General features: G+C 56.5%; 1 protein-coding gene across 6 annotated transcripts in view; it reads right to left on the minus strand.

Moving 5' to 3' along the window:
- BCAS4 (breast carcinoma amplified sequence 4) overlaps positions 1-12,158 on the minus strand; it is a 61,152-nt gene that overhangs the window by 21,808 nt on the left and 27,186 nt on the right. For 2 of the 6 annotated variants that reach the window (XM_023251107.2, XM_045053496.1), the window contains exon 4: positions 5,186-5,320. In XM_023251107.2, the coding sequence (XP_023106875.1) occupies positions 5,186-5,320 (135 nt within the window). Of the gene's footprint in view, positions 1-1,465; positions 2,727-2,960; positions 3,086-4,410; positions 4,718-5,185; positions 5,321-12,158 lie in introns of those variants that run through there. The other 4 variants (XM_045053494.1, XM_045053492.1, XM_023251108.2 and 1 more) reach the window with 4 other exon arrangements.

Genomic DNA, 12,158 nt, shown 5'->3' on the forward strand with positions numbered 1-12,158 from the left:
CTGGGCCAAGGGGACAACAGCGACACCCGACATGGTCTCCCTTGCCCTTCGGAGGCCCCAGCCCCCCCTGGCTCCAGTTCCACCTCACGCTTCCATTTCCACACACGCCGAGAAAGATCTCCGGATGTGAAGGGCCCTGTGTGCTGACCTGGGCTGACAGCCACGTCCTCGGGCGGGGTCTCTGGAACCCAGACACTCATCCAGGAGACCTGGGCCCCCCACCTGGAGCCTCCGTTCTCTCTTCTGATTGCGGGGGAGGCGAAGATCGGGGTGCTCAGGGCACCACATGTGACGTTTCTAGGCTGAGGACGCTCCCCCCTACCAACTGAAGCCGAGAGCTTGGAGGGCACCCTTCGCCCCACTCAATTCTCACATCCAGGTCTCAACAAGGCAGTGCTGACCCTGGATGCCAGCCCTCGCTCAGGGCAGAGGAGGAGCCCTGGCAGTTCTCCAAGTGACGCAGGCTTACCATGCCACTCCCCTGCTGTGAAGCCTTCCATGGCTCCCCATTGCCCTCAGAATAATGTTAAACTCCTCTCTGTGGCCTGAGACCCTGTCTAATCTGGCCCTAACCTCACGTCCCCCAACTCCCCGCTTTGTCCATTCAGCCGACCCACACCGCACTTCTGACCGCGGCTCAGCACTGCGTGTGGCCCCTTCTGAGGCCTTTGGGCCCACAGTGCCTTCTGCCAGGAGCACCCTTTCTCCTGTCTTCAGACTGACTTACTCCCCATCCAGGCCCCAGCCTACATGGCCCTTCCTCAGAGGCCATCCTTGACTCCCTCAGAGCAAGCCGGGGTCCCCTTTCGAGGCAACTATATACCACATTTTCTTAGGATTTGGTCACTGTGATCTCTTCCCCCTAGACACAAGCATGCTGGGGGAAGAGATCACAGTGTTCTCTGAAGGCAAGAGGGGACAGAGTTAAGAAAGTGGGCTCGTATCCTGATGCCCAGCTGTGTAAGCTTGGGTAAGTTACTTACCCTCTCTGTGCCTTAGTTTGCTCACCGGTACAATGGGGCTAAGAGCAGCACTCCGGCCTTGCGGGGCGCGGGCAGGTGGAGAATGGTGCACGCCGCTGCAGGGCCGGCTCTGTGTCACCATCCCCACGATACCTGCGCCCCCCTGGATGAGGAGGCGGTCTGTCCCGAATCGCTCCATTATTTATAGGCAGCGCTGGCTTTGCAGATCCGCCAATGCCCACAGAACCCTCCTTCGGACAGTCTTCCTCGTCCTTTCCATTCTCACTGCTTTGGTGGAGGCCCTCGTCACTTCACATCAAACCCAAACCAGTTTCCCAGCGAGCAGAGCTTTTGTGGTCACGCCGGAGTCCGCGAACCAGCAGCTGAGCGGCCCGGGGCTTACAGCGACTCGCTCACGGACACGCAGCCAAAAGATGCCAGAGATGGGGCTTAGCTACAGGGGAAGAGAGGCACGATGCTCACTTCAAATCCACAAGTCAGAATCTCGGAACGCTGTAAGAATCCACGCAAAGGTCTAATGGAAAACGTTCACGTAGCGCAGGATGAAGAGAAGGACCGTGGACCACAGAAACACGTGCATTAGCATTAAAATCGGAGCACGGACCGTGTACGTTTTTGTACCTGGGCACGGAAGGCCCGGGGCACCAGTCAGCCCTCCCCTCAGTCTGTGGACGGACTGCCTGCACCACCCCCCGGGCAGCTTGGGTCAGAGGTAAAAGGCCTGGGGTTCAGGGGCTCGTGATGGAGGTGGTACCCGCAGGCTGGCACACCCGGGCGCCCTCGGCCAGCCCCGGCAGAGCCAGCAACAAGTCACACGGGCAGGGGGCAGGTCTAGGCCCCTGGTGCTGGGCACAGGGGTGGGGGGACTGTTTCCTGGCCCTGCTCCCGACGCGCTGGGAGACCCCAGCCCGGCTGCCCTGCACCCTCGTCGGGCCTCCCCCCACACACGCAAACCGAGGAAGGAGAGAGTGGGAGGAGGGCAGGACGGAGGGCAGGTGGGGCTGGCCAAGTTAATAAAAACAAAGACCGGTTTTCTCTCCGTGCCCCCCTGCCCTCCCCAGGAATCCTGCTCTAGCTAATGGAATGGCAGGAAGGGTGGGAAACACACCCCCAAAGGCCCCTGCCCAGCTCCAGGCTGAAAGCAGAGGGCCCTCCCTCCTGGGCCCCATGGGGGGCGGTCGCCATCCCTCCTTGACTCCGGAAGGGTCATGGGGGGCAGTGATGGGTGCTGGGCTTTCAGGGGGGGTAGGAGGCTCACCCCACAGGGAAAGGACCCCATGTCAGCATTTCCACGGGGCCAAGTGAGACCCAAATACCTCTGCCCCACTCTTCACTCCACGGGGCCCTCGGGGACCCTCGGGGGCCCTCAGAGTCATGAGGAGGGCGGGTGAGGGCGGGAGATGGAATTTGGGGCTGGCGGGGGCGGCCTCACACTGGGGAGGAGGGAGGCCTCTTGTAGACTCACTGAGGGAAGTGTGCACCTGAGACAGACACTGAGGGGAACGGGCTTAAGCCCAGCTGACTGGCTTTGGGGGAATCCATCCTGACGCTCTAGGAGAACCCCCACCCCCCAGATGGAGGTTACAGCGGCAGAGCGGGGCACAGAAAGGGCGCGGGGCCAAGTGGTGACCCAAGAGGTGCAGCGTAGCGGCCCTGGGCCCAGGCCTCACAGATCTGAATCCCAGCTTCACCACCTTCCGGGTGAACAAGCAATTCGACTCTTTGGTGCCTCAGTTTCCTCATCTGTAAAATAGGGACAATGACCCGACCACCTCACAGGGCGGGATGTCTGGTGCCCGCCGAGTCAGGGCTCCAGCCCGAGTTGCAACGCCCATTATTCTAGAAGGACTCCTCCAGCTCACACCCTGGGTGCAGGTGCACATACACACACGCGTGCACACCCTCGCCTGCACCACCTGCCCCAGACAGAGCCCTCCTGGGGCCAAGATTGATATGCTGGGTTGCTGAATGACTCACCACGGCTGGCTGGGATGCACTTCCTGGAACAGGTCACCACAGGCAGGCCTGGGGCCCCCCCGAGTCTGGTAGAGATGAGGGGGTGCAGGTTCCGGCATGCCCAGCCACACCCAGGTGGGATCCTGCTGCGGGAGTGGGCAGGGGAACCCCAGTTTCAGAGGCCTGCAGGCCTGAGCTCCAACCCCGGCACTGAACTCAGACGCATGACTCACCATCTCTGAGACCTGGTCTCTGCCTCTAAATGGGGACACTAGTGCCGACACACGGGGACAACTGCAGAGCACAGAAGACTGGAAAGTTCAAAGACCAAGGGTCCGACAGGTCCCACTGTTAGGATACTTGCTGGGGGCCAGGGGCAGCCACGGTCCTCTGATCCTCCTCCCCCGATGTGCTTCTAAGCCCTCAGTGGGCAGAGCACTGGGTGCTCTGGAGGTTCCTGGGGGCGACTGGGGTTCCTGTTTACCCAGGAACGGTCATCATATCTCAAGGGAGAGGACCAAAAAAAAAAAAAAAACAAAAAACAAAAAAAAAACAGCTGCTGACTTCATCATTGTTGGAAAGCAGAAAGATAGCATTTCTCTGGAGATGGGGCAATCCTGAAGGGCTTCTGAGAAGAGGTGGCATTAACTTAGCCTCTGAAGGATCAACAGAAGTTTCTAGACCATGAGACAGGTGAGGCCATTGTCTAGCTGTTACTGGCCCTGGGTAAGTCACTCACGTGGAAGCACATGCCTCGGGCAGGTGTAAAAGAAGACGGAGCAGTGGGGTCCTGGCAGGGACTAGACAGCGAAGCCCAGCCAGGCATCCCAAGGCACACTGTTCAAATAACACTGCCTGGCCAAATAGAACGAGTTCACCTGTTCCATTCTGTCCGTGGCGATAAGACCGCAACCCCTGAAATCTACCAAGTCTCCATTCCCCTTCCTATCACATCGGAATAACGCTGATGCCCAGGGCACACGACGTTTGGGAAAGGTAAATGAATCAACGTGTACGAAATGCCCAGTGCAGCGCCTGGTACGCAGTAAACACAGTGGAAATACGCAGGCAGGCAGCAGACAGAGGCGTGGGAGGGAGGGGGGCTTCCCGGGCAGACCCAAGGAACAGTGAGAAACCCCTGGGGGGGGGGCAGGACAGGGTGGCTGGCTGAGCTGGGAAGGGCGAGGCCTCAGAGAGGGGCCAACCAGGGTCCACCCCAGCCTCGTCACACGAGGTCGTGTGGCCTTGGGCGAGTCCCTTCACCCCCACTGAGCCTCATCCTTCCCATCTGTAGAATGGGGGTGGTATAAAGGTCCCTCCTCCAAAGCCTGGCATGGGAATGAGATGCCACATAACCCAGCACACAAAGCACTTCGAACAGACCTGGCAGAAACCGTCGCTGCAATTATCGAACACAGCTTAGGGCGGGGTTTCTCAAACTAGAGACTCTCCTGCCGTGGTGGGGGGGGGGGGGGGGAGCGGGGCTGTCCTGCACACTGTAGGGCATTCAGCGGCATCCCTGGTGCCTAATCACCAGATGCCAACAGCACCCTTCACATCTAGTCACAACCAAAATGTCTCCGGACATTGTCCAGCGATCCCTGGACCGGGTGACCAGCAGATAAGTTGAGAAGACGGCTGTGTTTTAAACATTGAAGGTCTCCACTGCAGGATCAGTCTGGCCTCAGTTTTTCCATCAGCAAAAGGGATACAATGATCCCTCCTTTGGGGTCGTAGGGAGGATTCCGGGAGTGCAGAGATGTGGAGAGGAGAGGCCTCTGTAAGTCACAAAGGGCCACATGCAGGCTGGCCCTCCGTCCCCAGACCTCCACCGTCCCCGGCCCCTCTGGTCGACTTGAGGCCAACTCGTGCCTCCAGAAGGATCCACCCTGAAATCTGAATGTCACCCTGAGCACGTCCTTATGTGTGCAAGGCCAGGACAGGAGGGAAGGGGCTGTCCCTGCTCACTACGGTAACCCCAGATGGACCACAGTGCTCAGCAAACAGCAGGCGCTCAATAAATAAATGGTGGGTGAATAAGCAAGCAGCCACAGCACTGAAGCTCCAAGCTCGGGGCGAGAAGAGGCGCCCCAGGGAGGGACGGAGACACTGCAGCCACCTGGGCCTGCCAGCCAGCCGCGGTTTCCTGTCTGTGGAAGTGAGACATGCCCTTTGAACTCCCACTTCCTGAGCCCCTCTCCCCTCTCTGGGGTCTGGGAGGAGGCGGGAGGCGGGGAGATACTCACATTCCTGAAGGAGGGCAGCCCCGAGGAGCCCAGCCACCTCCGCAGAGCCTGCGAGAAGGCCCCGTGGTCCCGCTCGGCCTGAAGCACGTGGGCCTCCAGGAAGGAGACGTGGTGCCCAACCATCTTGACGAAGGCCTAGTGGAGAGAAGAGACGGACGGGGCTGCCACACTGGCCACGGACTGGAGCACGGTTTGCGTAGACACCCGGCCCTCCATCACCGCTGCCCTGTGGGCTCCTGAGGAGGCCAGGCAGGGCCTGCTCAGCGGGGCCACCTTCAGACACCCTGACGATAACAGTAACGGCCCCACGGGGGGCCTCGAGGGGCCTCTACTTGTGACCTCTCACCTTCTCCCCATAGGGACCCTGGTTTTAGCCTCTATTTTGCAGAGGAGGGAAACCAAGGTTCAGAGAGGTTAGGTCACCTAACCAAAGTCACACAGCCAGTGGGTGGAGGAGAAGGGACTCGGGTGCACGTCCGTCAGACTGCAAAGCCTTCTTAATTAAAAACAGGGTTTAGATTAGAATCCACTTCTGCTCCTTAAAAAACTTTTATTAAAGATATTTTTAATGTTTATTTATTTTTGAGAGAGACAGAGCTTGAGCGGGGGAGGGGCAGAGAGAGAGAGAGAGAGAGACACAGAATCCGAAGCAGGCTCCAGGCCCCGAGCTGTCAGCACAGAGCCCAACGCAGGGCTCGAACCCACGAACCGTGAGATCATGACCTGAGCCAAAGTCGGACGCCCAACTGACTGAGCCACCCAGGCACCCCTAAAAAAAATGTTTTTTAATGTTTATTTTTGAGAGAGAGAGAGAGACAGAGAGACACAGCATAGGGCGGGAGGGGCAGAGAGAGAGGGGGGCACAGAATCCCAAGTAGGCTCCAGGCTCCGAGCTGTCAGCACAGAGCCCGATGTGGGGCTGGAACTCACGAGCTGTGAGATCATAACCTGAGCCAAAGTTGGACACTTAACTGACTGGAACCGCCCAGGTGCCCCTAAAAACAGGTTTTTTTAGAAATTGCCAAAATGGGGGCACCCGAGTGGCTCAGTCGGTTAAGCGTCCGACTTCAGCTCACGTCATGATCTCACAGCTTGTGAGTTTGAGCCCCACGTCGGGTTCTGTGCTGACAGCTCAGAGCCTGGAGCCTGCTTGGGATTCTGTGTCTCTCTCTCTCTCTCTGTCCCTCTCCAGCTTGTGCTCTCTCTCTCAAAAATAAATAAACATTAAAAAAAAAATTGCCAAAACGCTCACTTTAATAGTTAATGAACATCAGAGAGTCTCAAACTCAGAGGCTGCTTGCTAAGGGGCAGACAGGTGACAAGCAGGTAAAGAGGGCTGCGTGGAGACTGGGGTGACCCGGAATGCAGGGTCCAGGCCCACAGAGGCTCCTCTGCTCCAGGCCTTTGACGCAAAATACCCAGTTTCAAAAAAAAAAAAAAAAAAAAAAAAAAAAAAAAAAGAAAGAAAGAAAGGAAAAAAAGAGAGAGAGAGAGAGAGAGAACCTGGGTCAGACTCTCTGGATTAGAATCCATTTCTGCCCCTCACAAGCTGTATGCAACTTTCTACAAGCCTCCATTTCCTTATCTAGTAAATGATAATAATGATGATATTACTATATGGAATACGAATAATACCAACCTTGCTAAGCAGGTGAGTGCTTACTTAGCACATACTGAGCTCAATAAACGTCAGGTATCATTTTGAAAAGAAAAAAAAAAACCGCAGATTTTATGAAAAGCCTTGAGTTTTTACCCATGTTAGCAATAATTCCCAATTAAAAAAAAAAAAAAAAATCCGTGCAGGCGCAGACACGACGAACCGGCTCATCTGCAGCCTGTGGTGTATCTTCACCTTCCCCTTCACCCAGCACACGGGTGTTCCCGCACTCACGTGTGTGCATGTTCACGCGTGCGTGTATTTACGCGTGTTCGTGTGCCTGTGCTCATGTGAGCTTGTGTGTTTATACGCACGTGTGTTCGAGTGCACGGGCATGTTCGCGTGTCGCGAGCACAGAAGGCGAAGGCCACCCAAGGAAGCGATTCCAGAGCCACGTCAGATGAGCCACACCTCTGTGGGCCTCCCTCGCTCCCGCAGTAGGCTAGCAGAGATCTTCTCTCGCCAGGAAGAGGAAGGAGGCTAGGAGGGAGCCTCCCTTCACTGGAATGAAGTTCATGGCCCCCCACTGCCTACAGGGTGCCCACCATCCGGCCCTGCCCTCTCCTCCTCACACCGCCTCCCCTCCTTCGGGTTCCCTGGAAATGCCAGGCCCTACTCACCACAGGACCCTTCCACCTGCTGTCTCCAGGCCAGGCCCTGCTCTCTGTTCTTGATGGGGTGAACGTTGCCCAGCTTTCAGGGCCTGGACTGACAGTCCCCTCCAGAGAGAGGCCTTCCCCGGCCGCCTAATCTAACGCAGCCCCCATCACTGTGGAGACTCCCGCTTTCCCTGTCTCCTTAGCCCTCCTCGCCCTCCGAACTTCTCGTCCACTGCCTCCAGAACGTAGGTTCCGAAGGAAAAGGTGCTGAGTCAGTGTTGTTCACAAGGCCAAGACCGGAACCTGGTGGGCTGCACGGGGTTCCCCTGGACGGCGGGTGCCTGAGAATCCACGCACGAATGGGCGCATCCGTAGCAAAAAGACACCACATCATTGCTCCACTGTGGCCCCAGGGTCCTGGCAGCTGAAAGGCCGAATAAGCCACATCAGATGTGGGGGGGGGGGGGGAGGAATGGAAGACAAGGGGCCACGGGGCCAGGAAGCTTCCCCTGACCAGGGCTGCGGCCCTTGGGCTCCGAGGCCTCCCTGGGCGACACAGCTACTTGTAAAACACGGAAGACGGCCCCGCAGTCCCCGTCCGCCAGCCGATTCCAACTGTATGCACCCCCTGTTCCCGCCAGTCTGGGGGGGAGTTGAGGAATGCACGCTCGCAGGTCGGAAATGCCAGCCAAGGGCAGCCCGGGAGAGACCTGGTTCGGGGAGACCAGGAGAGATGCAGCCACCAGAGCAGATGGGGCTGGGGGACAGGATGGTGACCACTCTGGTGGCTGCGTCTCGGGAATAGGGGGGACTCGTACATAGTCTTTTTTTTTATTTATTAAAAAAATTGTTTTAGGTCTATTTATTTTTTTTTTTTAATTTTTTTTTCAACGTTTATTTATTTTTGGGACAGAGAGAGACAGAGCATGAACGGGGGAGGGGCAGAGAGAGAGGGAGACACAGAATCGGAAACAGGCTCCAGGCTCCGAGCCATCAGCCCAGAGCCCGACGCGGGGCTCGAACTCCCGGACCGCGAGATCGTGACCTGGCTGAAGTCGGACGCTTAACCGACGGCGCCACCCAGGCGCCCCAATTTTCAACGTTTTTTTAAATTTATTTTGGGACAGAGAGAGACAGAGCATGAACGGGGGAGGGGCAGAGAGAGAGGGAGACACAGAATCGGAAACAGGCTCCAGGCTCCGAGCCATCAGCCCAGAGCCCGACGCGGGGCTCGAACTCCCGGACCGCGAGATCGTGACCTGGCCGAAGTCGGACGCTTAGCCGACTGCGCCACCCAGGCGCCCCTAGGTCTATCTATTTTTGAGAGAGAGAGAGAGAGAGAGACAGAGGACGAGTGGGGGAGGGGCAAAGAGGGAGGGAGACACGGGCTTCACCGAGCACCTCAGGGACCTAGTGCCAGCTGCTGGCCTAATGCCCCATGACGACTGCCAGGAAGAAGCAGATGCTGGAGGGTGACAGAGCTACCCAAGGGGCAGTTCTGGGGCCGGGGCCACACGGCTCTGGAATCTACCTGTCCCGGTCCAATGCACATCAGGTTCTCATAAGCTCCTAAAGCACACACTTCATAGTGGGAAATATGTATTTTCGCACCGGCTTCTCGTCCAAGACCCCCCTGGACTAGCTCAGTGTTTCCTCCTTTTAACAGAGACCCGGTTACAGAGAAATACCTCTACCCTAAGGAAAGCAACAGCCCAGGGGAGGCTGATACGAGGCAAATGCCACTCAGCCTCAACACTGGGGAGACTCTAGGGCAGAGTGGGGATTGTGGCAGCCTGGTGATCCTAGCCCACTGAAGGGGACGGGTGCTTCTCAGCTGCAGCTGTTGGAAGTAATGGGGGAGGGGGCCTTGGGGTTGGTCGTGCAGCACCTGGTCACTCAGTACAGCCCCGGATCCTGCCGGCATCTGAGTGCGCCATTTCCATCTAAAACTCGTAGTAATCACTGGTGCGAGTGGAAAATGCCGTAGTCACGTCACTTTGGAGCACGTCCGGCAGTGCCCCAAAAGAGTTCTGGTATGACCTAGCATTTCCACTCCTAGGTTTCCACCCGAGAGGAATGAAAATACAGATTCACACAAAAACGCAGACGTGCGTGTTCACAGTAGCATTATTCATGAGAGCCAAAAGGGGAAATGACCCAAGTACCCATCAACCGATGAAGGATAGATGAAATGTGGCGTGTCCATCCGTGCACTAGAATATTATTCAGCCAAAAAAAGGAATGAAGATCAGACACGTATTACGGCCTGGATGAACCCCCGAAACATCATCCTGAGTGAAATAAGCCAGGCGTTGTAGCCACAGGCTGTATAATACCGTTAGTATGAAACATCCAGAAGAGGCAGATCCATAGAGCCAGAAAGTGGATGTGTGGCCGCCAGGGGCTGGGGCTGGGGAGTGGCTGCCGATGGTTTACAGAGTTTCTTCGGGGGACGATGAAAACTTCCTGGAATCAGGTAGTGGTGATGATTGCACAACCATGGAAATACACTCAGTTCTTAGCACGTGTTCGGTGTTCCATGGGCTGTGAATGGAACACTTCAAAAAAGGCTTTTTGGATTTTCTCGGGGTTGGGGAGGGAATAATAGTATAGTATTCGCAATCACTTTTGAAGGGTCCTGTCGTTCTCACCACGGGGTGCAAACTCCACGACTCGGCCCAACACGGTCAGTCCGTGCCCACCCCTAACCTTGAGCTCTATCTACACCACCCACAACTGCCTGAAAGGCCTTGGTCTTTGCAGCCTTGGGACATCTGCACAAGCTGTCCACCGCCCCCCCCAGGCTTACTCCTCCATTTCTCAGTCCTTCGTGTGAAGAGACCCCCAGGAAGCGGGTCTCTCTTACAGGTCTGGCCAGGCCCCTGCTTTGCAGGTGTTGACACAGCCAACCTATCTCATCCAGCCCAGGTCCTCACCCAGCACCCCCACAGGCCACTAGCAGGGGACCAGGACGCTCATACCCATATCCCAGGGTAGCTCATAACGAGCATTCAAGTAATGTTGGCCAAGTAAATACCGGTAAGATTTGGGTTCAAGGGGGCAGCTGGGTGGCTCAGTCGGTTAAGCGGCAGACTTCAGCTCAGGTCATGATCTCACTGCTTGTGAGTTTGAGCCCCACGTCGGGCTCTGTACTGACAGCTCAGAGCTTGGAGCCTGCTTTGGCTTCTGTGTCTCCCTCTCTGTCTGCTCCTGTCCTGCTCATGTTCTGTCTCTCTCTGTCTCTCTGCCTCCCAAAAATAAATTAAAAATGCTAAAGAAAGAAAGAAAGAAAGAAAAGAAAAGAAAAGAAAAGAAAAGAAAAGAAAAGAAAAGAAAAGAAAAGAAAAGAAAAGAAAAGAAAAGAAAAGAAAAGAAAAGAAAAACAGATTTGGGTTCAGGAACCTCACTACTGTCACTCCATTTTACAGGGGAGCAGAGACTTGAAATTTGCCAGGGGGTCACACGAGGAAAGAGACAGCATCAGGATCCGAACCCAGGTAGTAGGACTCTAGAGCCAGGGGTGAGAGGGAACTCTATCTCCTGGGTGGAGACCCGGACGCTGCTACGTCACAGGATGCCCCACAACAGAGAATGTCAGGCCTGAAGCGTCAACAGCACCAACACCCTGCCGTGGACCTATCCTGTCTCATCAGTGGCTCCCCATCGCTTGGGATGAAGAGGCCAAAATCCTGACAACAGGGCTCCTGCTGCCCGATTTCTCCAGCCCCACTCCAGTCACGTTCCCATCATCAGGCCATCCCGGGATCCTTCCAGCGTCCCCATCTCCCTCCTGCCCCCGAGCTCAACTCCATCCTGCCTCTGAGCCTCTGCCCCAGCTGTCCCCCCCTGCCCGTCCCCCCTCCACCTAACATCACCCCTTCCATTCTTCCTCCAGGGGCTCTTTCCACTCCTCGGGCAGCACCTTCCTCCAGAGCACCTGCCTCCTTCCCTCGGCCACTGTGGTCAGCAGGAAAACGGCCCCCAGAGAGGGCACATCCTCATTCCCAGAACCTGCGGAGATATTATAGGGAAAGAAGGACTCAGCAGATGGGACTGAGGACGGGGAGATGATGCTGGGTGACCCGGGGGACTACAGGGTCCCTGTCAGAGGGGAGCAGGAGGGTCAGAGCATAAGAGAGACTGGAAGGCACTACAGGTGGGGGAGGACGTGGAGGTAGAGGCCACAAGCCAAGGAATGCGGGCAGCTTCTGGAAGGTGGAAAAGGCCCCCCCAGAGCCTCCAGAAGGAACCAGCCCCGCTAACACCTCAATTTTTAGCCTATAAGACACATTGGGACTTGCAACATCAGGAGCTGTAAGATATAAACCCATGTCGTTTGACGCCCCTAAGTTTGTGGGCATGCGTTAAGGTGGCCACCGGGAACCACTGTGGGAGCGCTTTGCGGCCGGGCCCCTCCTGCTGGAACACGGCCGCGGGCTGCACCTGCCTTTCTCCCCGTGAGTCCCGCAGCGCACACAGTAGGCCCTCAGTAAGTCTCAGTGGGCTGACTGCTAAGGGAAGTGCTGGGCTTGAGAGCCGGGCCAGGGCTCCAAACCTTCACATTTTCTTTCTTTCCTCGGTCAAACGTGTGGAATAAAATTCAAATGAATCAGCGATTCCAAGGGCAAAGTTTTAATTATATTCCTGCCTCATTCTCTGCTGACAAGAATGTTAACTCTGCCAGCTCCAGTGGTGACTGCCGTGCTCCCTTCCTCCG

This window comes from Felis catus, chromosome A3 (genome assembly GCF_018350175.1).
Source record: "Felis catus isolate Fca126 chromosome A3, F.catus_Fca126_mat1.0, whole genome shotgun sequence".
Lineage (NCBI taxonomy): Eukaryota > Metazoa > Chordata > Mammalia > Carnivora > Felidae > Felis > Felis catus.